We start from the raw sequence: 27,923 nt of genomic DNA on the forward strand, positions 1-27,923 counted from the left end.
GTGTGTGTGTGTGTTTGTGTGTTTGTGTGTGTGTGTGTGTGTGTGTGTGTGTGGGTGTGTGTTTGTGTTTGTGTTTGTGTTTGTGTGTGTGTTTGTGTTTGTGTTTGTGTGTGTGTGTGTGTGTGTGTGTGTGTGTGTGTGTGTGTGTGTGTGTGTGTGTGTGTGTGTGTGTGTGTGTGTGTGTGTGTGTGTGTGTGTGTGTGTGTGTGTGTGTGTGTGTGTGTGTGTGCACGCGCGCGCACGTGTGCCCATCATTCAGGGTGAGTTGTTGTTGTGTCTATAGGCCCGGAGTCGCTCTGCAGGCAGTGCAAGCAAAGTTCAACTCCCAGGTGTTGTTGAGGAGGGAGGGAGGGTAGTCAGAGTGTCCCTCGCTGAGGTGTCCTTCGTGGATGTTTCCCAACAGCCTTTCTTCTGTTTTTGAGCAGCGTCAAGGCCATGCGAGGGAGTCAGATCGTAGATTAGGAATGTTGTTTTCCAAGTGAGCAGACATTTTCATGGCCTGTCTTCTCTAAGCGTCCATGCCAGCTCTCAATCCAATTTTTTCCAATCCAGCAAGCCTCTCTATGATGTGATCCATCTTGCCATTTAGTTCAGAAATCGCCACAGTCTGTGATCCCACAGCTTGACTCATGCCTTCCATTGTGACGGACAGCCTTTGTAAGTGAGTGGGCGAGTAAGGAGAGGTAGTGGTAGCATGTGCAGGAGTGTTGATAGCATGGTGGATGTCCGGTTGTGCCCTGTGGAAATAATAAATAAAGTGAGCAAGTTGTAACTAATCGACGGCCTCGTCCTTCCGACCAAAGAGCGGAGCTTTATGGACCCAGTGTTACCCCCGACAAAACATGGGCCCTGGAGGGAACGTCTCCCCTGCGCTCCTCGACCACGGTCTGGGAGCCCACAGACAGGAAAGGTGTAAAGCAACCCTTGCAGAGCGGCGGATCCCTGTTTAAAGTGTCACCTTTATTGTTAGTTTAGAAGCCCAAATACCTCCATATTGCACAATCTCAAAACCACCCCTGCCTTGCGGTCAACCCACTCGAGGGTTAAGCGAAGGGAGTAAACCCCGACAGAAAATCAGGAGCCGGAGTCCTGAAGGCGGTTTGACGTTGTAGCGTCATTCCGGCAACTCCTGCGGCGTCGCTGATGCCAAGTTGTAGAGACACTCGTCGCTCCCTTGGATCCACCAGCCATGCGGAGAGGGGGGGCTTGCTGCCTGGACAACAGCTTGCCCTCCATAGTTCCATGCCCGGGCCATGTAGATCCACTGGAGAGGTCCACTGGAAAGGTCACTCCAGCAGATACCGGTTCTAAGCCCATCCGATTGGCGAAAGAAACGGGTGCCAGGGGCCATCTCCGTCTGTGGGAGGGACCATCGCAGTGAGACCCACCCCCCTTTTTGGATCTACCCCATCGTCTCCCGAGACGGAAGGATGCCGACAAACAAGCAAAACACCCTCTTTATTAACCAGTTGTTGTTTGTTGCCTTTCTTCCTCTCCACCATGTTATTGCTTGTATGCACTTTGTGTGTGCATTTTGACACACTCAACATCATGCGCCTCGGCTCTGTAGTCACCGCCGCACAGCAGGATTCAGATGAAGGAACGGTACCGGTACTTTTAAAAAAAGGTGTCATAGTTCTGATTTCAATTGATTAGTACCACAATACTTTATTAGTAGCAGTATACTGTACAACCCTACTACACACACATACAGTACATAGAAGAAAGTGTGTTTTTGTTGTTTGTGTCTTGCAGACGTCCAGCAGCTGATCGGTAATCCAGAAGAAGTTTCCCCTCAGTTAGGGGGGAGCTCCACTTTGAAGCAGGAGACTCCACAACCACCCTGCATTAAAAAGGAAGAGGAGGAACTCTGCATCACTCAGGAGGGAGAGTGTCTTCTAGGACGAGAGGAAGCTGATTACACCAAGTTTCCACTGAGTATTCTCTCTGTGAAGACTGAAGATGATGAAGAGAAACCACAAGTAGACAACCTCTTAGCTCCACTATCAGATAGTGAGGCTGAAGACGAGGTTGAAGAACCTTTGAGCAGCGATAAAGACTGTGAAGATGATATGAGGACTCACACTGACAACAAACACTCTGAATGCTCTTCAAAGAAGAGAGGTAAAACATGTTTGAGCTGCTCAGTTTGTGCTGAAAGTTTTACTACAAAGCGCAATTTGACTCGACACATGAGAACACACACAGGTGAAAAACCATTTAATTGTTCAGTTTGTTCTAAAAGCTTTTCGGTTAAGTGGTATTTGACTCAACACATGACAACACACACAGGTGAAAAACCATTTAATTGTTCAGTTTGTAGCAAAAGCTTTTCTCAAAATAGCAATTTGACTCAACACATGAGAACACACACAGGTGAAAAAACATATAAATGCTCAGTTTGTGGCAAAAGTTTTTCTCAAAATAGCCATTTGACTGGACACATGAGAACACACACAGGTGAAAAGATATTTAAATGTTCAGTTTGCGGCAAAAGCTTTTCTCAAAATAGCTCTTTGACTCAACACATAAGAACACACACAGGTGAAGAACCATTTAATTGTTCAGTTTGTGGCAAAAGCTTTTCTCGAAATAGCTCTTTGACTCAACACATGAGAACACACACAGGTGAAAAAACATTTATTTGTTCAGTTTGTGGTAAAAGCCTTTCTCTAAATTGCCGTTTGACTGAACACATGAGAACACACACCGGTGAAAAACCATTTAATTGTTCAGTTTGTGGCAAAAGCTTTTCTCAAAAGAGCGATTTGACTCAACACATGAGAACACACACAGGTGAAAAACCATTTAATTGTTCAGTTTGTAGCGAAAGCTTTTCTCGAAATTGCCGTTTGACTCAACACATGAGAACACACACAGGTGAAAAACCATTTAACTGTTTGATTTGTGGTGAAAACTTTTCTATTAAGAACCGTTTGACTGAACACATGAGAATACACACAGGTGAAAAACCATTTAGTTGTTCAGTGTGCTGTAAAAGGTTCCCACATAATGCAGACGCAGTAAAACACATAAGATCACACAAGGCAAAATAACCAACTAGCTGTTTAGTTTGTGGTATGTTGCTCGAACTCTCCCAACCACGCCACGCCGTCCCCAGGTACACGGTAAAGCGGGGCTGTGACTCCTCCCCCTCCACACAACGTAAAACAGGAGTAAAATACGCAATCAGTAACCCCACTTAAAATGCAGCATGAGACACTGCACACTGATATAGTTCTGTGAAAATGATTGTCTTCTGTGCAAATGTAAAGAAAGTGAACAGTGTGTGATTTACTGCAATACTGTCAGTCTTTTAACTTTTTATTTGTGCTTTGTTGAAATTGTTCACACATTGCACAGCTTTTATTCTTCTATCAATACACATTATGTCTAGAAGACAGGAAGTAACTCAACACTCTTGAATAGTTTCTACCTCAGTTTGTATGGTTTGTTGAGTTAGCACAGGATTAATATGTGGAAATGACAAATGAGGTAGTTGATACATAGAATAGTTTTTATTCAGGCTTTATTTAGTTTTTGTTCATTCCTAGATGGGCTGTGACTTAAAGTGTAATTGCTTTGTAGAAACACTGAGATTAAGTCGAAGTTCATTGTGTTCTGCAAGGTGTTTTTTAAAATGTACCTTTTTTTTCCTCACAATTTTTAACTAACTTGAAGTTTTTTGTCAAGAAGATTATTTGTGATATGTACATTTTCATAATGTGCTTGTTCTATTTTGGGCCGAAATAAATTAAAGAAAACAATCTGAAGTTGTCATAGTCGTATTTTTAAGTTTCCATGCCATGATTTTACCCGTCCCGCCCACGTGGAAATAGATTTCTTCAATGTATGCCCTTTTTCTGGTTTGAACAACAGCCATCAAAAAAGTCTGTGCACGTGCTTGTATATATATATTTTTTATTTTCAAAAAGTAGTTGTAGATTATTTGATGTTATATACTTTTGCCAACCATTGTTTTAAAACAAGATTTAATTGCCTTTATTTTGAAAAAACACTGTTGTGGAGTAGGAAACGGAAGTTGCTGACTTGTAGCGCAAGCGCAAATGTACTTGACGCCAAGCAAAAAGACGACGACCGCATGCTATGGTTGTTCGGAGAATTTTCGAATTCACGATCTTAAAGTCATATGATTCACAGCAAATATAGCAACAAATATTTCAATTGGTATTTTCCAAAGCCACGAAACGTGCATTGAGTTTGGAGCGATATCTGAAGTGAAGATTGAAGACGTGATAGAAGATGGACGACTACTGCTATGCTAAGATGGCGACGTCCGCTAAAAGAGAACATGAAAGAGAATCAGCGCCACCAACTTCCAGCAAATCACCAACGGAGATAAAGACGAAAGATGAAGGTGAGTGACTTGAAGTTTTGTCATTTGAAAACTATTTCAAGCCATGAAAAAAGAGAAATTAGCCGACCTTGTTGAAGAATGTAAAGAAAGAGCCGCCATGATTGTTAGCTTGAAGAAGGCAGTGGAGTTCACATCAGAGGAGATGAAAGAATGCAAAAGTCAAATGAAGAAAGTGGAAGAGCAAAACAGCCTCTTCCTACTAATGAAATATTTAGCTCGCATTACTAAGCTAAGTTATTGATGGAGTCCATCAAGTTATTGGATGGATGTTAGAGTGGACATAACAGCCACTATCTCTAAGTCATCCTCCATCTTGTAAACACTGTAGCAGCTAGTGAAAGATTAAAATGATATTGTTGAGCCAGGATTTGATTTTGAGCGTTTTTGAATTGTATTTCCTAGTTCTTAGTAGGGCTGAGTTAGGGCTGGACAAGTATTCCCATTTTAATCTCAATTTCAATTAAGACTTGGCACGATCATAAAAATGTTATGGTAAAATAAAAAAGATGAACGGCCCGCGGAACGTGCATGCAAATTCTTGAGCCTGTAACGATTAAAGGGATGAGTGAGCGTATGATTGAAAAAAAGACCATGTCTGTAATATTCTGGGTTGGAGTCAATAACCAGGCGAGGTGATGAAGTTACGTCTCTTTCCTTCAGACTTCCGTACAGACTCACACACTTGCCGTCAGGCAAGATCACCTAATTACATTCCCTCCCTTTTAGAAATGTAGAAGTTACTCAAAAAGAAAAAAACAACCCAACCAAAAAAATGCAGCATGCTTAATTAAAAAACTACTTAAGCCATATTCTTTTTGTTAGTACCGCACTCTTAACCCTTATTTGTAAACAAGAACATACGTATTATACAAACGATATTCGTACATATTCCACACAGATTTATATACTGTCTTCAGAGATTCAGTTTTTGTGGTGGTGTTCGAAACCTTTCTGGGTACCTGCGGATCACTGGCGAGGTTTTTGTTGTGGGTGATCTGGGTTCTGATGATGGCAGCTCAGCAGCCCTTGAATCTGGTTCAGTGATGAGAGTAGTTTGTGTCTGACTCACTGATGGTCCTGGTGATGGAACTGAACCAGCACTGTCCAGTTGTACTGATGGCACATTTTCTGCAACTGGCAGTCTCTCCATGTTCTCTCGCCATGTTAACATGTGATCCACATGCACTGTGCCCTGTCTCTGTCCCTCTTGGATCAGGTAAGTGACAGTTCCCAGTCTTTTCAGTATTTTTGCCTGAATCCATTTTTCCACTCCGCCTATGAAATTTCTGATGCGAACCACCTCTCCCTCCAGGAAAAAGCAAACAGGGGAAGCCCTTTTGTCATGATGATGCTTCTGCGCTGCTTGTTTTCCTTCGATCTGTCTGGCAAGCTCCGGCTTGAGCAAACTGAAACAAGTTCTCAACTGGCGTTTCAGGAATAACTCGGCTGGAGTACGTCCCGTCACTGTGTGGGGTGTGCTGCGGTACATGAGGAGGAAATTTGCAAGTCTGTGACCGAGTGGCAAGGAAGACTTGCTGTCTGCTTCCAGCACATTCTTCCTCAGATTTGTACTGATCTCTCTGCTGCTCTATTTGATGCTGGGTGGTAGGCTGGAACAGCAGTGTGTTTGACTCCATTATTCCCCAGGAACTGAGTAAACTCTTTTGCCACGAGCTGTGGGCCATTGTCTGAAAGTAGCTCTTCTGGCAGTCTATACGAAGCAAACAGACTGCGCAGCCATTTAATGGTGTTGTGGGAAGTGGTGGAGGACATTGGGGAAACCTCTAACCACTTTGAATGGCTATCTACGACAACCAAAAAATACTGTTTATCTTTCTCTGCAAAATCGATGTGAATTCTTTGCCACACTCTTTCTGGCCACCGCCAAGGATGTAACAATGCCACAGCTGGCATTTTCTGTACTGCTTGGCAGACTGAGCACTTGTTCGCCAGTTTTCGAATTTCAACATCACAGACTGGCCACCAAAGGTAACTGCGGGCCAGAGCCTTCATACGGCAGATGCCTGGATGTTCATGGTGGAGATCCTCCAGTAAGCTCTGTCGATAACCTGGGGGTGTGATGACTCGCTGTCCCCAGAGAATGCAGCCTTGATCTGCTGATAACTACTGTCTGCGTACAAAGTAAGACCTCAATGCTACATCTTGCACATAACTTGACCAGCCATTTAATGTGTAGTTCCACACCTTGCTGAGTACAGGATATTTAAGAGTAGCACTCTCAATGTCCTTTGCACACACAGGGAGTTCTACCAAGTGTGAAAAGTAGAATGTACTTCCTTCCTCTGCTGTGTTGTTCATCCCTACTCGGGGTAGGCGTGACAAAGCATCCGCATTAGCATGATCAGCTGACTTCTTTTACTCAATCTCATAATTGTAGGCCATGAGAATAAGTGCCCAGCGTTGCATTCTTAATACTACCAACGTTGGAACTGCTGATTTTGGCCCCAGGATGGCCAACAGTGGTTTATGATCAGTGATAAGTGTGATGTTCCTTCCGTAAAGATATTTATGAAATTTCTTTAATCCAAAAATTATAGCAAGTGCCTCCTTTTCAATCTGGTTCAGTGAGTGTCCTTGAGGCAAATGCAACAGGTCATTCTTCTCCATTTTCTGTTACATGTGAAATTACAGCCCCAACTCCATAAGTCGAAGCATCACATGCAATTCGCAGTGGCAGGCGGGTGTTGTAGTGTACCAACACCTTGTTCTGCAGCAGAAGTTGCTTTGCATCTTCAAATGCTTTTGCACATTCAACAGTCCAAACCCCCTTTGAGTCCTTTTTAAGTAGGCTGTGCAGAGGCTGGAGCACGGTAGAGGGGTTTTGTAAGAATCTGATGTAATAGTTCAGAAGGCCTAAGAATGACTTCAGTTCTGTTACATTTGTGGGCTCAGGTGCATTTGTTATGGCAGTCACCTTTTCTTCTGTGGGATGTAAACCAGTCTTATCAATGCGATGTCCCAGATACTCGACACTGCTCTGGAAAAACTGACATTTTGATAGCTTCACCCTGATGCCATGTTTCTCCAAACGTGTGAGAACATTATCCAGTCTTGTCAAATGCTCCTCCTCCGAGGAAGCAGTGATGAGGATGTCGTCCAAAAAACATGTCACATGGTCCATCCCTTGCAGAATCTGGTCCATAACAGACTGAAATATTGCAGGAGCACTCGAAACTCCATAACTGAGGCGGTGATACTTGTACAGACCCTTGTGTGTGTTTATGGTCAGATATTTTTCTGACTCTTCGTCCAACCGTAGTTGTTGGTAGGCGTGTGAAAGATCCAGTTTACTGAAAGATGTTCCTCCTGCTAATGTAGCGAACATATCTTCAGTATTCGGTAGTGGATATGTCTGCTCTTCAATGCATTGATTAACATTAACCTTGTAGTCACCACAAATCCTGATAGTTTTGTCGACCTTGGGTACGGTGACTATTGGAGCTGCCCACTCACTTTTGTCAATCTTTGAAATCACTTTCTCACTTTCCAACCTCTCCAGCTCTCTCTCTACAGCTTCCTTTAGTGCGGAAGGAACTGGACGAGCCTTGCAGAAAATTGGCGTGGTATCAGGCTTGCCTTCCATCTTAAAGATCTAAAAAAACATTTTTGGGAATGTACGGCGGGTGGGCCAGATTGAAAAGCTTAACGGGCCGCATGTGGGCCCTGGGCCTTAATTTGCCCAGGTCTGGTATAGGGGCTTCGATAACGGGAACCGGTTCTCAAAAAGGGATTCAAATCCATGGAATCTGTTATTTTCTTATCGAAGCATCGGGAGAACCGGTTTCGAACATCATCCCTTTTGTCAGAGCCATGTTAGCATCCGGTGCTACTGCTAGTCCAACACGTGCTCGGTTCCTCCACAAAGTAGGCTACTCATCAGCCTTACCTACGACCAGTGCACGGCCCTCCAATAAAGTCCCTTCACGCAGTGGGCTTCTTTTAAATCCTCGTCGCCATTTGTAATATTCTGGGTTGGAGTCAATAACCAGGCGAGGTGATGAAGTTACGTCTCTTTCCTTCAGACTTCAGAACAGACTCACACACTTGCCGTCAAGTAGCGCAATACAACGTAAATAGTTGGCCAACCAAAAAGTAACCACAGAACACTATATCCAACATTCACCGGGAGATGGCAACAAACACTCTATTACATTGTCTACTAGAATTTGCTACAATTTATTTGACACAGTGCTAGTATGTCTAATCAGTAATCACTGAACTCAACAAAAAAGTAAGACCACATGATTTTCGCTTTAACGTAACTTCGGAATTGGCCACTTAAACAGAATCTGCTTGTAAATGCAGAATTTCACGGAAATTGACATAAATGTGAGTGAAATATTGTCATTGTGAGGAGAAGGAACATTTGTTTGTGAAAATAATGTGTCCGGTACCGCTCGTACCGGACACATAAAGTGTCCGGTACTAAACAATGTGGAGACGGCTTCTTGAAACAGCGACTAAACTATGAAGCTAAAGCTAGCAAGAACAATCCATACACTACAAAACACTTCTTGTGTTGTTGTGAACGGCATCACGATGTAAGATCAATGTACAAACAGGAAAGCCGTCGCAACTTGAGAAGTTTTCTTTATTTTACAGCCTCAAGTTTTCTCAAAACTCACATTTTATGCTTTGATTGATTGGTTGATTAATTGATTTTTTATTTTTTTATTTACGACATGAAAAGCAAACAATCTATTGTGGTAAAATAAGTGTGAGAGGTAAGAAACGGAATTCAGAAAAATTTAAACAAAAAACTTGAATTTGATTTGTTTGTCATATTGCTTTAGTCATTTTAATTTATTGTTTCTATGATTGTTATTTTACGTGTTATTTATTTGTGACTAATGTATATCTGGTTGTTTTTTTATATTATATTTAAAATGTAGTTTTGTTGGTACTGTTTTCCATCCAACCATTTTCTACCGCTTATTCCTTTCGGGGTCGCGGGGGGCACTGGAGCCTATCTCAGCTACAATCGGGCGGAAGGCGGGGTTTACGTTTTCAAATTAATAAATAATTTTGTTATTTATCGTGATTCCAAAATCACTCAAAATAATTGTGATTATTATGTTTTGCCATAATTGTCCAGCCCTACACGAGGTATTGGAAAGGACTTTACGATAAACTATGTATCACGGTACTTGAGTCACGATACAATAGTCTATTGTAATATTGTGACATGGAGTTTTACTGCGATTTTTGCAAAGTCACTGAAAAATGTAAAAAAAAAAAAAAAACGGTACTAAATGTATAGATACTTTTCTGAATAAATGGAACTACAAAAAATGTCATTATTGGCTTTATTTTAACAGAAAATCTTACACTACATTAAACACTCACAGTCAAATAACAATTTTACAAGGTTAAAATATAAATTAAAATGCATTAAACACATTGGGCTTTTCTTGTTGCACTCAAAGAACAATTTACAATTTTCCATATTACATATAGTCTGCTATAATCAAGGATTAGATTAGACTAGAACAGAAAGTTTTACTGACATTATATTAAATCATTCTTCATAAAGTGACCAAGTTGTAACTAATCGACGACCTCGTCCTTCCGACCAAAGAGCGGAGCTTTATGGACCCAGTGTTACCCCCGACAAAACATGGGCCCTGGAGGGAACGTCTCCCCTGCGCTCCTCGACCACGGTCTGGGACCCAACAAACAGGTAAGCTGTAAAGCAACCCTTGAAGTGTCACCTTTATTGTTAGTTTAGAAGCCCAAATACCTCCATATTGCACTTCACGCACCCTCTTTATTAACCGGTAGAATTGTCCTTTGTTGCCTTTCTTCCTCTCCACCATGTTATTGCTTGTATGCACTTTGTGTGTGCGTTTTGACACACTCAACATCATGCGCCTCGGCTCTGTAGTCACCGACGCACAGCGACATTCAGATGAAAGAACGGTTCCGGTACTTTTCAAAGGTGGTATAGTACTAATTTCAATTGATTAGTACCACGATACTTTATTAATAGCGGTATACTGTACAACCCTACTACACACACGTACAGTACATAGAAGAAAGTGTGTTTTTGTTGTTTGTGTCTTGCAGACGTCCAGCAGCTGATCGGTAATCCAGAAGAAGTTTCCCCTCAGTTAGGGGGGAGCTCCACTTTGAAGCAGGAGACTCCACAACCACCCTGCATTAAGAAAGAAGAGGAGGAACTCTGCATCACTCAGGAGGGAGAGTGTCTTCTAGGACGAGAGAAAGCTGATTACACCAAGTTTCCACTGAGTATTATCTTTGTGAAGACTGAAGATGATGAAGAGAAACCACAAGTAGACAACATCTTAGCTACACTATCAGATAGTGAGGCTGGAGACGAGGTTGAAGAACAATTGAGCAGCGATACAGACTGTGAAGGAAATATGAGGACTCACACTGACAACAAACACTCTGAATGCTCTACAAATGAGAGAGGTAAAACATCTTTGAGCCGTTCAGTTTGTGCTGAAAGTTTTACTAAAAAGAGCCATTTGACTCAACACATGAGAACACACACAGGTGAAAAAACATTTATCTGTTCGATTTGTGGTAAAAACTGTTCTTTACAGAGCATTTTGACTAAACACATGAAATCACACACGGATGAAAAACTATTTAGTTGTTCAGTTTGTGGCAAAAGCTTTTCTCGAAATATCAATTTGACTCAACACATGAGAACACACACAGGTGAAAAACCATTTAATTGTTCAGTTTGTGGCTACAGCTTTTCTCAAAATAGCCATTTGACTCAACACATGAGAACACATACAGGAGAAAAACCATGTAATTGTTCAGTTTGTGGCGAAAACTTTTCTCGAAAGAGCAGTTTGACTAAACACATGAGAAGACACACAGGTGAAAAACCATTTAGTTGTTCAGTTTGTGGCAAAAGCTGTTCTGTTAAGAGCACTTTAATTGAACACATGAGAACACACACAGGTGAAAAACCATTTAGTTGTTCAGTTTGTGACAAAAGCTTTTCTGTTAAGAGAAAATTGACTCACCACATGAAAATACACACTGGACTAAAACCATTTAGTTGTTCAGTTTGTGGTACAAGCTTTTCTTATAACAGCTCTTTGTGTCGACACATGAGAACACACGCTGGAGGAAAACCATTTAAATGTTAAGTGTGCTGTAAAAGGTTCCCACATAATGCAGATGCAGTAAAACACATAAAAACACACAAGGGAAAATAATCAATTAGCTGTTTAGTTTGTGGTATGTTGCTCATATGTGGTGACATCCACCCTACCCAGGACCTCCTCGCTGCTTCTTTCACAAATATCTGAGGTATTCATATAAACTTGGATTATTTGGAGCATAATCTTATCTACTCATGACCCCATGTCTTCTATGTATCTGAAACCTTCCTGAACAGTAAGATAGATGATGCTTCAAGTGCTTGGTTACTCCTTCTTCAGTCCAGGGACCTGGGGCCTCATGTGTCAAGTGTGTGCACGCTCAATAACCTGCACTACACCCTTTTTCACTGCAAAGTTGAGATGTATCAACACTGACATAATTAAAATGCAGCATGAGACACTGCACACTGATATAGTTCTGTGAAAATGATTGTCTTCTGTGCAAATGTAAAGAAAGTGAACAGTGTGTGATTTGCTGCAATACTGTCAGTCTTTTAACTTTTTATTTGTGCTTTGTTGAAATTGTTCACACATTGCACTGCTTTTATTTTTTTATCAATACACATTATGTCTAGAAGACAGGAAGTAACTCAACACTTGAATAGTTTCTACCTCAGTGTGTATGGTTTGTTGAGTTAGCACAGGATTAATATGTGGAAATGACAAATGAGGTAGTTGATACATAGAATAGTTTTTATTCATGCTTTATTTAGTTTTTGTTCAATCCTAGATGGGTTGTGACTTAAAGTTTAATTGTTTTGTAGAAACACTGAGATTAAGTCTAAATTCACTGTTTTTGAAAATGCACCATTTTTTTCCTCTTAATGTTTAACTAACTTGAAGTGTTTTGTCAAGAGGATTATTTGTGATATGTACATTTTCACAATGTGCTTGTTCTATTTTGGGCCTAAGTAAAACAAAGAAAAGATCTTGAAGTTGTTGTAGTCGTATTTTTAAGTTATCATGCCATGATTTTACCCATCCCGCCCACGTGGAAATAGATTTTCCTCCATGCGGCCCCTGAGCTAAAATGAGTTTGACACCCCTGCTGTAATTTGACTCATGTCACAGCATTTTGACTCAACACATGAGAAAACACACAGGAGAAAAATAGTTTATTTGTTAAGTTTGTGGCAAAAGCTTTTCTCAAAATAGCTCTTTGACTAAACACATGAGAACACACACAGGAGAAAAACATTTAACTGTTCGATTTGTGGTAAAAAACTATTATTTTAAGTGCACTTTGACTGAACACTTGAGAACACACTCCGGTGAAAAAACATGTAATTGTTCAATTTGTGGCGAAATAATCTCTCAAAATACTTCTTTGATTTAACACATGAGAACACACACAGGTGAAAAACCATTTAGTTGTTCAGTTTGTGGCAAAAGCTTGTCTGTTAAGAGCAAATTGACTGAACACTTGAGAACACACACTGGATTAAGACCATTCAATTGTTCAGTTTGTGGTAAAAGCTTTTCTCAAAACATCTCTTCGTGGCGACACATGAGGACACACTCATGACCCCATGTCTTCTCTGTATCTGAAACCTTCCTGAACAGTAAGATAGATGATGCTTCAAGTGCTTGGTTACTCCTTCTTCAGTCCAGGGACCTGGGGCCTCATGTGTCAAGTTTGTGTACGCTCAAAAACCTGCACTACACCCTTTTGCACTGCAAAATTGTGATGTATCAAAACTGACGTTGATGCATAAGTGATGCTGGGTAACTGTTTGCATAACCAAGTGCCAACTTTTACTCCTCAGACTGATTGTTGTGCAAATCAGAGACATATGAACAATTAACCCCCAACACCCACAACCCAACCCCCACCTCCCTCGACATTCGGGCATAACAGGTTCAATCCGGCCCGCGAGATGAGTTTGCGAAGTGTAAAATTCAGCTGCATTTTTTTTAAATGAAAGAAACTGCTGTTCTAATTGTGTCCACTGGATGTCGCAATTCTGTTAGGCAAGCAAATAGTTTATACCGGGGCGAGCAAGTATACCAAGCAAGAGGTGCACGGTAAAGCGGGAATGTGACTCCTCCCCCTCCACCCAACGTAAAACAGGAGTAAAATAAGCAATCAGTAACCCCACTTAAAATATTTGCCCTTTTTCTGGTTTGAACAACAGCCATAGAATATGTCTGTGCACGTGCTTGTGTGTGTATATATATATATATATATATATATATACCATACCATACCATACCAACTTTATTTATAAGCCCTTTAAAAACAACCACATATATATATATATATATATATATATATATATATATATATATATATATATATATATATATATATATATATATATATATATATATATATATATATATATATATATATATATAGTTTTTATTTTCAAAGAGTAGTTGTCGATTATTTGATGTTAGATACTTTTGCAAACCATTGCTTTAAAACAATATTAAAATGCCTTTATTTTGAAAAACAAGTGCTGTGGAGTAGGAAACGGAAGTTGCTGACTTCTAGCGCATGCGCAAATGTACTTGAAGCCCAGCAAAACGACGAAGACCGCATGCTATGGTTGTTCGGATAATTTTCGAATTCACGATCTTAAAGTCATATGATTCACAGCAAATATAGCAACTAATATCTCAATTGGTATTTTCCAAAGCCACGAAACGTGCATTGAGTTTGGAGCGATATCTGAAGTGAAGATTGAAGACGTGATAGAAGATGGACGACTACTGCTATGCTAAGATGGCGACGTCCGCTAAAAGAGAACATGAAAGAGAATCAGCGCCACCAACTTCCAGCAAATCACCAACGGAGATAAAGACGAAAGATGAAGGTGAGTGACTTGAAGTTTTGTCATTTGAAAACTATTTCAAGCCCTGAAAAAAGTGTTGATGAGAAATTAGCCGACTTTTCAACAATATAAAGAAAGAGCCGCCATGATTGTTAGCTTAGACTTAGACTAACTTTAATGATCCACAAGGGAAATTTTTCAACACAGTAGCTCAGTTACAATGATGGAAAGTGTAAGGATGGAAAGGACAATGCATGTATAAATAGACTAAATATAGCGATATAAATATAACATTATACGAATTTATACATAATATGTTGAAGAAGGCAGTGGAGTTCACATCAGAGAAGATGAAAGAATGCAAAAGTCAAATGAAGAAAGTGGAAGAGCAAAACAACCTCTTCCTACTAATGAAATATTTAGCTCGCATTACTAAGCTAAGTTATTGATGGAGTCCATCAAGTTATTGGATGGATGTTAGAGTGGACATAACAGCCACTATCTCCAAGTCATCCTCCATCTTGTAAACACTGTAGCAGCTAGTGAAAGATTAAAATGATGTTGTTGCGCCAGGATTTGATTATGACCATTTTTGAATTGTATTTCCAAGTTCTTAGTAGGGCTGAGTTAGGGCTGGACAATTAATCAGATTTTTAATCTCAATTTCAATTAAGACTTGGCACGATCATTAAAATGTTATCGTAAAAAAAAAAGATGAACAGCCCGCGGAACGTGCATGCAAATTCTTGAGCCTGTAACGGTTAAAGGGATGAGTGAGCGTATGATTGGGAAAAAAAGACCATGTCTGTAATATTCAGGGTTGGAGCCAATAACCAGGCGAGGTGATGAAGTTACGTCTCTTTCCTTCAGACTTCAGAACAGACTCACACACTTGCCGTCAGGTAGCGCAATACAACGTAAATCGCCGGCCAACCAAAAAGTAACCACAGAACACTTTATCCAACATTCACCAGGAGATGACAACAAACAACTTAGATCACTCTATTACATTCCCTCCCTTTTCGAAATTTAGAAGTTACTCAAAAAGAAAAAAACAACCCAACCAAATTAAAAAACTACTTAAGCCATATTCTTTTTGTTAGTACCGCACTCTTAACCCTTATTTGTAAACAAGAACATACGTATTATACAAACGGTATTTGTACACATTCCACACAGATTTATATACTGTCTTCAGAGATTCAGTTTTTGTGGTGGTGCTCGAAACCTTTCTGGGTACCTGCGGATCACTGGCGAGGTTTTTGTTGTGGGTGGTCTGGGTTCTGATGATGGCAACTCAGCAGCCCTTGAATCTGGTTCAGTGATGAGAGTAGTTTGTGTCTGACTCACTGATGGTCCTGGTGATGGAACTGAACCAGCACTGTCCAGTTGTACTGATGGCACATTTTCTGCATCTGGCAGTCTCTCCATGTTCTCTCGCCATGTTAACATGTGATCCACATGCACTGTGCCCTGTCTCTGTTCCTCTTGGATCAGGTAAGTGACAGTTCCCAGTCTTTTCAGTATTTTTGCCTGAATCCATTTTTCCACTCCGCCCATGAAATTTCTGATGCGAACCACCTCTTCCTCCAGGAAAAAGCGAACAGGGGGAGCCATTTTTTCATGATGATGCTTCTGCGCTGCTTGTTTTCCTTCGATCTGTCTGGCAAGCTCCGGCTTGAGCAAACTGAAACGTGTTCTCAACCGGCATTTCAGGAATAACTCGGCTGGAGTACGTCCCGTCACTGTGTGGGGTGTGCTGCGGTACATGAGGAGGAAATTTGCAAGTCTGTGACCGAGTGGCAAGGAAGACTTGCTGTCTGCTTCCAGCACATTCTTCCTCAGAGCCCGTTTCAGGATTTGAACTGATCTCTCTGCTGCTCCATTTGATGCTGGGTGGTAGGCTGGAACAGCAGTGTGTTTGATCCTATTACTCTCCAGGAACTGAGTAAACTCTTTAGCCACCAGCTGTGGGCCGTTGTCTAAAACTAGTTCTTCTGGCAGTCCATACGAAGCAAACAGACTGCGCAGCTCTTTCTCTACAGCTTCCTTTAGTGCGTAAGGAACTGGGCGAGCCTTGCAGAAAATTGGCGTGGTATCAGGCTTGGTGCGGATTTTAGCTTTGAACCCTGTGATACAGCCTTGGCCCTCTGAGAACACTGCCTGATGTCTCTCTATCACCTCTTGTACTCCTGTGTTACAATACGTCCTTGTCTGCACCTTGTGTACCGTGAAAATGTGTTTCCAGTTCAGCCGTAGCTTTTTTTGCCAGTTGCGGCCAATCAGGGCAGGTCTGCTTCCCTGTACAATGACCAGTGGAAGTGTCACTTGCTGGTCCTCGTACTGTACTGGCAACATGATGTACCCTCGAACAGCAATCCTTTGGCCTGAGTATGATTTCAACTTTAACTTGCAAACTGGTTTCAAGGGAAATTGAGTGAGGTTTGCCTGGTAAAAGCTGTCAGAAACCACTGACACTGCTGAACCCGTGTCCAGTAACATTGTGGTGCCCTTGTTTCCCAGTCCAAGATCCACTGTGTAGCCTTTTTCCCAGTTGGAGGTAGAGTCAACTGCGTACAATCCAAAACGTTCTGCCTCATCACCACTTTTGAATGCACTCCCTTCAGTTTCAACATACTGAGTTGAAGATTGGTCTTTAGTCTTCCTGCATGCACGGGCAATGTGTCCAATTTTGAAGCAAGCATGACACTTTTCCTTTTTAAATCTGCAGTCATGTGCTGAGTGCTTGCCACCACATCTGTAAATAATGATAAATGGGTTATACTTGTATAGCGCTTTTCTACCTTCAAGGTACTCAAAGCGCTTTGACACTATTTCCACATTAACCCATTCACACACACATTCACACACTGATGGAGGGAGCTGATCTGTATCATGTTTGCAGCCCCCCTGTGTCTCTTTTGCCTCCTTTCTGTTCCTTTGCTTTGTTCCTTTGCCTATCTTACCGATTGTATTGTACCATATGTCCCGGCAAGAAATCTGCGTTCAAAGAACTCCGGCTTATTAGTGATTCCCAGAGCCCAAAAAAAGTCTGCGGGCTATATAGCGTTTTCTATTCGGGCTCCAATACTATGAAATGCCCTCCCGGTAAAAGTTAGAGATGCTACCTCAGTAGAAGCATTTAAGTCCCATCTTAAAACTCATTTGTATACTCTAGCATTTAAATAGACTCCCTTTTTAGACCAGTTGATCTGCCGTTTGTTTTCTTTTCTGATCTGCTCTCCTCTCCCTTATGGAGAGGGAGTTGCACAGGTCCGGTGGCCACGGATGAAGTGCTGGCTGTCCAGAGTCGGGACCCGGGGTGGACCGCTAACCTGTGCATCGGTTGGGGACATCTCTACGCTGCTGACCCGTCTCCGCTCGGGTTGGTTCCCTGCTGGCCCCACTATAGACTGGACTCTCGCTGATGTGTTGGATCCACTGTGGACTGGACTTTCACAATATTATGTCAAACCCACTCGACATCCATTGCTTTCGGTCTCCCCTGGGGAGGGGGGGGATTACCCACATATGCGGTCCTCTCCAAGGTTTCTCATAGCCATTCACATCGACGTCCCACTGGGGTGAGTTTTCCTTACCCGTATGTGGGCTCTGTACCGAGGATGTCGCTGTGGCTTGTGCAGCCCTTTGAGACACTTGTGATTTAGGGCTATATAAATAAACATTGATTGATTGATTGATTATTATTTTTCCATCTGAACTGTCCTTTCCTCCCCTTCTCAGAAAAATTATTAACACCTAACAGGGCATTTACCTGGTGAGGTCCACTGTGTCCAGAGAACTCCATTGTATTTTTGGAAGCAAGCTCCATTGAGACTGCAATTTCACAGGCACGGGGAAAGGTCAGGTCCCTTTCAGACAACAGCCCGCCTTGCACTGCATCAGAACGTAATCCACTCACAAAACGATCTCTCATGGCATTGTCCAAATATTGTCCAAAATTGCAGGTGGCTGACAACTGCCTCAAAGCTGGTAAATGGGTTATACTTGTGTAGCGCTTTTCTACCTCTTTTAAGGAACTCAAAGCGCTTTGACACTATTTCCACATTCACCCATTCACACACACATGCACACACTGATGGCGGGAGCTGCCATGCAAGGCCCTAACCATGACCCATCAGGAGCAAGGGTGAAGTGTCTTGCTCAAGGACACAACGGACGTGACTAGGATGGTAGAAGGTGGGGATTGAACCAGTAACCCTCAGATTGCTGGCACAGCCACTCTCCCAACTTGGCCACGCTGTCCCCTGTAGTGTAGTCAGAAACAGCTTCTCCTTCTTTCTGATTACGTTTCTGAAAGCAAAAACGCTCCGCTATCACAACAGGTGCCGGCTTGTAATGTCCACATAGCGCCCTCGTCAGCACAACATATCCTAAAGTACTTGGCAATGCCCTATGGTCGCAAATATACAGTATAGTGGCTTCGATAACGGGAACCAGTTCTCAAAAAGGGATTCAAATCCATGGAATTGGTTCTTTTATCATCGAAGCATCGGGAGAACCGGTTTCGAACATCATCCCTTTTGTCAGAGCCATGTTAGCATCCGGTGCTACTGCTAGTCCAACACGTGCCCGGTTCCTCCACAAAGTAGGCTACTCGTCAGCCTTACCTACGACCAGTGCACGGCCCTCCAATAAAATCCCTTCACGCAGTGGGCTTCTTTTAAATCATCGTCGCCATTTGTAATATTCTGGGTTGGAGTCAATAACCAGGCGAGGTGATGAAGTTACGTCTCTTTCCTTCAGACTTCAGAACAAACTCACACACTTGCCGTCAAGTAGCGCAATACAACGTAAATAGTTGGCCAACCAAAAAGTAACCACAGAACACTATATCCAACATTCACCGGGAGATGGCAACAAACAACTTAGATCACTCTATTACATTGTCTACTAGAATGTGCTACTTTTTATTTGACACAGTGCTAGTATGTCTAATCAGTAATCACTGAACTCAACAAAAAAGTAAGACCACATGATTTTCGCTTTAACGTAACTTCGGAATTGGCAACTAAAACAGAATCTGCTTGTAAATGCAGAATTTCACGGAAATTGGCATAAATGTGAGTGAAATATTGTCATTGTGAGGAGAAGAAAGATTTGTTTGTGAAACACTCAACCACCCTGTCCTGAACTAAACAATGTGGGGACGGCCACTTGAAACAGCGAATAAACTATGAAGCTAAAGCTAGCAAGAACAATCCATACACCACAAAACCCTTCTTGTGTTGTTGTGAACGGCATCACGATGTAAGATCAATGTACAAACAGGAAAGCAGTCGCAACTTGAGAGGCTTTCTTTATTTTGCAGCCTCAAGTTTTCCCAAAACTCACACTTTCTGCTTTAATTGATTGGTTGATTGATTTTAGATAATGTTATTTATGACACGAAAAGCAAACAATCTATTGTGGTAAAATAAGTGTGAGAGGTAAGAAACGGAATTCAGAAAAATGTAAACAGAAAACTTGAATTTGATTTGTTTGTCATATTGCTATAGTCATTTTAATTTATTGTTACTATGATTGTTATTGTATGTTATTTATTTGTGACTAATGTATATCTGGTTGTTCTTTTATATTATAATTAAAATTTAGTTTTGTTGGTACTGTGTTTACGTTTTCAAATTAATAAATAATTTTGTTATTTATCGTGATTACAAAATCAGTCAAAATAGTTGTGATTATTATGTTTTGCCATAATTGTCCAGCCCTAGACGAGGTATTGTAAAGGACTTCATGATAAACTGTATCACGGTACTTGAGTCACGATACAATAGTCTATTGCAATATTGTGACGTGGAGTTTTACTGCCATTTTTACAAAGTCACTAAAAACTGTAAAAACAACTACTTATTGTATTTTTTTATGACAAGAAAAAATATTTAAAAAAATAAATACCATAAATTATTGTTAGTTTGGAAGCCACAATACTTTATTAGTAGCAGTATACTGTACAACCCTACTACACACACATACAGTACATAGAAGAAAGTGTGTTTTTGTTGTTTGTGTCTTGCAGACGTCCAGCAGCTGATCGGTGATCCACAAGAAGTTTCCCCTCAGTTAGAGGGGAGCTCCACTTTGAAGCAGGAGACTCCACAACCACCCTGCATTAAAAAGGAAGAGGAGGAACTCTGCATCACTCAGGAGGGAGAGTGTCTTCTAGGACGAGAGGAAGCTGATTACACCAAGTTTCCACTGAGTATTCTCTCTGTGAAGACTGAAGATGATGAAGAGAAACCACAAGTAGACAACCTCTTAGCTCCACTATCAGATAGTGAGGCTGAAGACGAGGTTGAAGAACCTTTGAGCAGCGATACAGACTGTGAAGGTGATATGAGGACTCACACTGACAACAAACACTCTGAATGCTCTACAAAGAAGAGAGGTAAAACATGTTTGAGCCGTTCAGTTTGTGTTGAAAGTTTTACTAAAAAGAGCCATTTTATTGAACACATGACAACAAACACAGGTGAAAAAACATTTAACTGTTCGATTTGTGATAAAAACTATTCTTTACAGAGCATTTTGACTAAACACATGAAATCACACACAGGTGAAAAACCATTTAGTTGTTCAGTTTGTGGCAAAAGCTTTTCTCGAAATATCAATTTGACTCAACACATGAGAACACACACAGGTGAAAAACCATTTAATTGTTCAGTTTGTGGCTACAGCTTTTCTCAAAATAGCCATTTGACTCAACACATGAGAACACATACAGGTGAAAAACCATTTAATTGTTCAGTTTGTGGCTACAGCTTTTCTCAAAATATCAATTTGACTCAACACATGAGAACACACACAGGTGAAAAACCATTTAGTTGTTCAGTTTGTGGCAAAAGCTATTCTGTTAAGAGCACTTTAATTGAACACATGAGAACACACACAGGTGAAAAACCATTTCGTTGTTCAGTTTGTGACAAAAGCTTTTCTGTTAAGAGAAAATTGACTGACCACATGAAAACACACACTGGACTAAAACCATTTCGTTGTTCAGTTTGTGGTACAAGCTTTTTTTATAACAGCTCTTTGTGTCGACACATGAGAACACACGCTGGAGGAAAACCATTTAAATGTTAAGTGTGCTGAAAAAGGTTCTCACATAATGCAGACGCAGTGAAACACATAAAAACACCCAAGGGAAAATAGCCAATAAGCTCTTTAGTTTGTGGTATGTTGCTCATATGTGGTGACATCCACCCTACCCAGGACCTCCTCACTGCTTCTTTCACAAATATCTGAGGTATTCATACAAACTTGGATTATTTGGAGCATAATCTTATCCACTCATGACCCCATGTCTTCTTTGTATCTGAAACCTTCCTGAACAGTAAGATAGATGATGCTTCAAGTGCTTGGTTACTCCTTCTTCAGTCCAGGGACCTGGGGCCTCATGTGTCAAGTTTGCACACGCTCAAAAACCTGCACTACACCCTTTTTCACTGCAAAGTTGAAGTGTATCAAAACTGACATAATTAAAATGCAGCATGAGACACTGCACACTGATATAGTTCTGTGAAAATGATTGTCTTCTGTGCAAATGTAAAGAAAGTGAACAGTGTGTGATTTACTGCAATACTGTCAGTCTTTTAACTTTTTATTTGTGCTTTGTTGAAATTGTTCACACATTGCACTGCTTTTATTTTTCTATCAATACACATTATGTCTAGAAGACAGGAAGTAACTCAACACTCTTGAATAGTTTCTACCTCAGTTTGTATGGTTTGTTGAGTTAGCACAGGATTAATATGTGGAAATGACAAATGAGGTAGTTGATACATAGAATAGTTTTTATTCATGCTTTATTTATTTTTTGTTCAATCCTAGATGGGTTGTGACTTAAAGTTTAATTGCTTTGTAGAAACACTGAGATTAAGTCTAAATTCATTGTGTTCTTCAAGGTGTTTTTGAAAATGTACCTTTTTTTCCCTCTAAATGTTTAACTAACTTGAAGTTTTTTGTCAAGAGGATTATTTGTGATATGTACATTTTCACAATGTGCTTGTTCTATTTTGGGCCTAAGTAAAACAAAGAAAAGATTTTGAAGTTGTTGTAGTCGTATTTTTAAGTTATCATGCCATGATTTTACCCATCCCGCCCACGTGGAAATAGATTTTCCTCCATGCGGCCCCTGAGCTAAAATGAGTTTGACACCCCTGCTGTATTTTGACTCATGTCACAGCATTTTGACTCAACACATGAGAAAACACACAGGAGAAAAATAATTTATTTGTTAAGTTTGTGGCAAAAGCTTTTCTCAAAATAGCTCTTTGACTAAACACATGAGAACACACACAGGAGAAAAACATTTAATTGTTCAGTTTGCGGCAAAAGCTTTTCTCAAAATAGCAATTTGACTGAACACATGAGAACACACACAGGTGAAAAAACATTTAACTGTTCGATTTGTGGTAAAAACTATTATTTTAAGTGCACTTTGACTGAACACTTGAGAACACACTCCGGTGATAAAACATGTAATTGTTCAGTTTGTGGCAAAATAATCTCTCAAAATACTTATTTGATTTAACACATGAGAACACACACAGGTGAAAAACCATTTAGTTGTTCAGTTTGTGGCAAAAGCTTGTCTGTTAAGAGCAAATTGACTGAACACTTGAGAACACACACTGGACTAAGACCATTCAATTGTTCAGTTTGTGGTAAAAGCTTTTCTCAAAACATCTCTTCATGGCGACACATGAGGACACACTCATGACCCCATGTCTTCTCTGTATCTGAAACCTTCCTGAACAGTAAGATAGATGATGCTTCAAGTGCTTGGTTACTCCTTCTTCAGTCCAGGGACCTGGGGCCTCATGTGTCAAGTTTGTGCACGCTCAAAAACCTGCACTACACCCTTTTTCACTGCAAAGTTGAGATGTATCAAAACTGACGTTGACGCATAAGTGATGCTGGGTAACTGTTTGCATAACCAAGTGGCAACTTTTACTCCTCAGACTGATTGATTGATGTTCAAATCAGAGACATATGAACAATTAACCCCCAACACCCACAACCCAACCCCCACCTCCCTCGACATTCGGGCATAACAGGTTCAATCCGGCCCGCGAGATGAGTTTGCGAAGTGTAAAATTCAGCTGCATTTTTTTAAATGAAAGAAACTGCTGTTCTAATTGTGTCCACTGGATGTCGCAATTCTGTTAGGCAAGCAAATAGTTTGTACCGGGGCGAGCAAGTATACCAAGGAAGAGGTAAACGGTAAAGCGGGGCTGTGACTCCTCCCCCTCCACCCAACGTAAAACAGGAGTAAAATAACCAATCAGTAACCCCACTTAAAATATTTGCCCTTTTTCTGGTTTGAACAACAGCCATCGAAAATGTCTGTGCACGTGCTTGTATATATATATATATATATATATATATATATATATATATATATATATATATATATATATATATATATATATATATATATATATATATATATATATATATATATATATATATATATATATATATAGTTTTTATTTTCAAAGAGTAGTTGTCGATTATTTGATGTTAGATACGTTTGCAAACCATTGCTTTAAAACAATATTAAAATGCCTTTATTTTGAAAAACAAGTGCTGTGGAGTAGGAAATGGAAGTAGCTGACTTCTAGCGCATGCGCAAATGTACTTGAAGCCAAGCAAAACGACGAAGACCGCATGCTATGGTTGTTCGGATAATTTTCGAATTCACGATCTTAAAGTCATATGATTCACAGCAAATATAGCAACAAATATCTCAATTGGTATTTTCCAAAGCCACGAAACGTGCATTGAGTTTGGAGCGATATCTGAAGTGAAGATTGAAGACGTGATAGAAGATGGACGACTACTGCTATGCTAAGATGGCGACGTCCGCTAAAAGAGAACATGAAAGAGAATCAGCGCCACCAACTTCCAGCAAATCACCAACGGAGATAAAGACGAAAGATGAAGGTGAGTGACTTGAAGTTTTGTCGTTTGAAAACTATTTCAAGCCCTGAAAAAAGTGTTGATGAGAAATTAGCCGACTTTTCAACAATATAAAGAAAGAGCATGATTGTTAGCTTAGACTTAGACTAACTTTAATGATCCACAAGGGAAATTTTTCAACACAGTAGCTCAGTTACAAGAATGGAAAGTGTAAGGATGGAAAGGACAATGCATGTATAAATAGACTAAATATAGCGATATAAATATAACATATATACGAATTTATACATAATATGTTGAAGAAGGCAGTGGAGTTCACATCAGAGGAGATGAAAGAATGCAAAAGTCAAATGAAGAAAGTGGAAGAGCAAAACAACCTCTTCCTACTAATGAAATATTTAGCTCGCATTACTAAGCTAAGTTATTGATGGAGTCCATCAAGTTATTGGATGGATGTTAGAGTGGACATAACAGCCACTATCTCCAAGTCATCCTCCATCTTGTAAACACTGTAGCAGCTAGTGAAATATTAAAATGATGTTGTTGCGCCAGGATTTGATTTTGACCATTTTTGAATTGTATTTCCAAGTTCTTAGTAGGGCTGAGTTAGGGCTGGACAATTGATCAGATTTTTAATCTCAATTTCAATTAAGACTTGGCACGATCATTAAAATGTTATCGTAAAAAAAAAGATGAACGGCCCGCGGAACGTGCATGCAAATTCTTGAGCCTGTAACGATTAAAGGGATGAGTGAGCGTATGATTGGAAAAAAAGACCATGTCTGTAATATTCTGAGTTGGAGCCAATAACCAGGCGAGGTGATGAAGTTACGTCTCTTTCCTTCAGACTTCAGAACAGACTCACACACTTGCCGTCAGGTAGCGCAATACAACGTAAATCGTCGGCCAACCAAAAAGTAACCACAGAACACTTTATCCAACATTCCCAACAACTTAGATCACTCTATTACATTCCCTCCCTTTCAGAAATGTAGAAGTTACTCAAAAAGAAAAAAACAACCCAACCAAAAAATGCAGCATGCTTGATTAAAAAACTACTTAAGCCATATTCTTTTTGTTAGTCCCGCACTCTTAACCCTTATTTGTAAACAAGAACATACGTATTATACAAACGGTATTTGTACACATTCCACACAGATTTATATACTGTCTTCAGAGATTCAGTTTTTGTGGTGGTGCTCGAAACCTTTCCGGGTACCTGCGGATCACTGGCGAGGTTTTTGTTGTGGGTGATCTGGGTTCTGATGATGGCAACTCAGCAGCCCTTGAATCTGGTTCAGTGATGAGAGTAGTTTGTGTCTGACTCACTGATGGTCCTGGTGATGGAACTGAACCAGCACTGTCCAGTTGTACTGATGGCACATTTTCTGCATCTGGCAGTCTCTCCATGTTCTCTCTCCATGTTAACATGGGATCCACATGCACTGTGCCCTGTCTCTGTCCCTCTTGGATCAGGTAAGTGACAGTTCCCAGTCTTTTCAGTATTTTTGCCTGAATCCATTTTTCCACTCCGCCCATGAAATTTCTGATGCGAACCACCTCTTCCTCCAGGAAAAAGCGAACAGGGGGAGCCATTTTTTCATGATGATGCTTCTGCGCTGCTTGTTTTCCTTCGATCTGTCTGGCAAGCTCCGGCTTGAGCAAACTGAAACGTGTTCTCAACCGGCATTTCAGGAATAACTCGGCTGGAGTACGTCCCGTCACTGTGTGGGGTGTGCTGCAGTACATGAGGAGGAAATTTGCAAGTCTGTGACCGAGTGGCAAGGAAGACTTGCTGTCTGCTTCCAGCACATTCTTCCTCAGAGCCCGTTTCAGGATTTGAACTGATCTCTCTGCTGCTCCATTTGATGCTGGGTGGTAGGCTGGAACAGCAGTGTGTTTAATTCTATTACTCTCCAGGAACTGAGTAAACTCTTTAGCCACCAGCTGTGGGCCGTTGTCTAAAACGAGTTCTTCTGGCAGTCCATACGAAGCAAACAGACTGCGCAGCTCTTTCTCTACAGCTTCCTTTAGTGCGTAAGGAACTGGGCGAGCCTTGCAGAAAATTGGCGTGGTATCAGGCTTGGTGCGGATTTTAGCTTTGAACCCTGTGATACAGCCTTGGCCCTCTGAGAACACTGCCTGATGTCTCTCTATCACCTCTTGTACTCCTGTGTTACAATGCGTCCTTGTCTGCACCTTGTGTACCGTGAAAATGTGTTTCCAGTTCAGCCGTAGCTTTTTTTGCCAGTTGCGGCCAATCAGGGCAGGTCTGCTTCCCTGTACAATGACCAGTGGAAGTGTCACTTGCTGGTCCTCGTACTGTACTGGCAACATGATGTACCCTCGAACAGCAATCCTTTGGCCTGAGTATGATTTCAACTTTAACTTGCAAACTGGTTTCAAGGGAAATTGAGTGAGGTTTGCCTGGTAAAAGCTGTCAGAAACCACTGACACTGCTGAACCCGTGTCCAGTAACATTGTGGTGCCCTTGTTTCCCAGTCCAAGATCCACTGTGTAGCCTTTTTCCCAGTTGGGGGTAGAGTCAACTGCGTACAATCCAAAACGTTCTGCCTCATCACCACTTTTGAATGCACTCCCTTCAGTTTCAACATACTGAGTTGAAGATTGGTCTTTAGTCTTCCTGCATGCACGGGCAATGTGTCCAATTTTGAAGCAAGCATGACACTTTTCCTTTTTAAATCTGCAGTCATGTGCTGAGTGCTTGCCACCACATCTGTAAATAATGATAAATGGGTTATACTTGTATAGCGCTTTTCTACCTTCAAGGTACTCAAAGCGCTTTGACAGTATTTCCACATTAACCCATTCACACACACATTCACACACTGATGGAGGGAGCTGATCTGTATCATGTTTGCAGCCCCCCTGTGTCTCTTTTGCCTCCTTTCTGTTCCTTTGCTTTGTTCCTTTGCCTATCTTGCCGATTGTATTGTACCATATGTCCCGGCAAGAAATCTGCGTTCAAAGAACTCCGGCTTATTAGTGATTCCCAGAGCCCAAAAAAAGTCTGCGGGCTATAGAGCGTTTTCTCCCGGTAAAAGTTAGAGATGCTACCTCAGTAGAAGCATTTAAGTCTCATCTTAAAACTCATTTGTATACTCTAGCATTTAAATTCACTCCCTTTTTAGACCAGTTGATCTGCCGTTTCTTTTCTTTTCTGATCTGCTCTCCTCTCCCTTATGGAGAGGGAGTTGCACAGGTCCGGTGGCCACAGATGAAGTGCTGGCTGTCCAGAGTCGGGACCCGGGGTGGACCGCTAACCTGTGCATCGGTTGGGGACATCTCTACGCTGCTGACCCGTCTCCGCTCGGGTTGGTTCCCTGCTGGCCCCACTATAGACTGGACTCTCGCTGATGTGTTGGATCCACTGTGGACTGGACTTTCACAATATTATGTCAAACCCACTCGACATCCATTGCTTTCGGTCTCCCCTAGAGGGGGGGCTTACCCACATATGCGGTTCTCTCCAAGGTTTCTCATAGTCATTCACATCGACGTCCCACTGGGGTGAGTTTTCCTTGCTCGTATGTGGGCTCTGTACCGAGGATGTCGCTGTGGCTTGTGCAGCCCTTTGAGACACTTGTGATTTAGGGCTATATAAATAAACATTGATTGATTGATTGATTATTATTT

At 41.1% G+C, this 27,923-nt stretch overlaps 4 protein-coding genes across 5 annotated transcripts in view; all 4 read left to right on the top strand.

Moving 5' to 3' along the window:
* Positions 1–1,694: 1,694 nt before the first annotated feature.
* Positions 1,695–3,740, top strand: LOC133632442 (gastrula zinc finger protein XlCGF17.1-like). The gene has a single exon (XM_062024852.1). The coding sequence runs from the start codon at positions 2,073–2,075 to the stop codon at positions 3,054–3,056; it is 984 nt and encodes a 327-aa protein (XP_061880836.1). The 5' UTR covers positions 1,695–2,072; the 3' UTR covers positions 3,057–3,740.
* A 349-nt stretch (positions 3,741–4,089) lies between these two features.
* LOC133632424 (gastrula zinc finger protein XlCGF8.2DB-like) lies at positions 4,090–12,329 on the top strand. The gene is made up of 3 exons (XM_062024831.1): positions 4,090–4,378; positions 9,933–10,079; positions 10,466–12,329. Exons 2-3 carry the CDS (start codon positions 9,989–9,991, stop codon positions 11,527–11,529), a joined length of 1,155 nt encoding a protein of 384 aa, XP_061880815.1. The 5' UTR covers positions 4,090–4,378; positions 9,933–9,988; the 3' UTR covers positions 11,530–12,329.
* A 1,738-nt stretch (positions 12,330–14,067) lies between these two features.
* Positions 14,068–22,384, top strand: LOC133632419 (gastrula zinc finger protein XlCGF8.2DB-like). Of its 2 annotated transcripts, XM_062024825.1 has the most exons (3): positions 14,068–14,095; positions 14,187–14,363; positions 20,362–22,384. In XM_062024825.1, exons 2-3 carry the CDS (start codon positions 14,249–14,251, stop codon positions 21,423–21,425), a joined length of 1,179 nt encoding a protein of 392 aa, XP_061880809.1. In that variant the 5' UTR covers positions 14,068–14,095; positions 14,187–14,248; the 3' UTR covers positions 21,426–22,384. The 2 variants fall into 2 exon arrangements, with proteins under 2 accessions (XP_061880809.1, XP_061880808.1); XM_062024824.1 differs by having other exon boundaries at positions 14,074–14,363.
* Positions 22,385–24,001: 1,617 nt separating this feature from the next.
* LOC133632367 (gastrula zinc finger protein XlCGF57.1-like) overlaps positions 24,002–27,923 on the top strand; it is a 29,636-nt gene continuing 25,714 nt past the window's right edge. Inside the window, exon 1 of the mRNA XM_062024752.1 lies at positions 24,002–24,290. Within this exon, the coding sequence (XP_061880736.1) occupies positions 24,176–24,290 (115 nt within the window). The 5' untranslated portion in view covers positions 24,002–24,175. The remainder of the gene's footprint in view (positions 24,291–27,923) is intronic.

The sequence above is a fragment of the Entelurus aequoreus genome, linkage group LG17 (assembly GCF_033978785.1).
Source record: "Entelurus aequoreus isolate RoL-2023_Sb linkage group LG17, RoL_Eaeq_v1.1, whole genome shotgun sequence".
NCBI classification, from domain to species: domain Eukaryota; kingdom Metazoa; phylum Chordata; class Actinopteri; order Syngnathiformes; family Syngnathidae; genus Entelurus; species Entelurus aequoreus.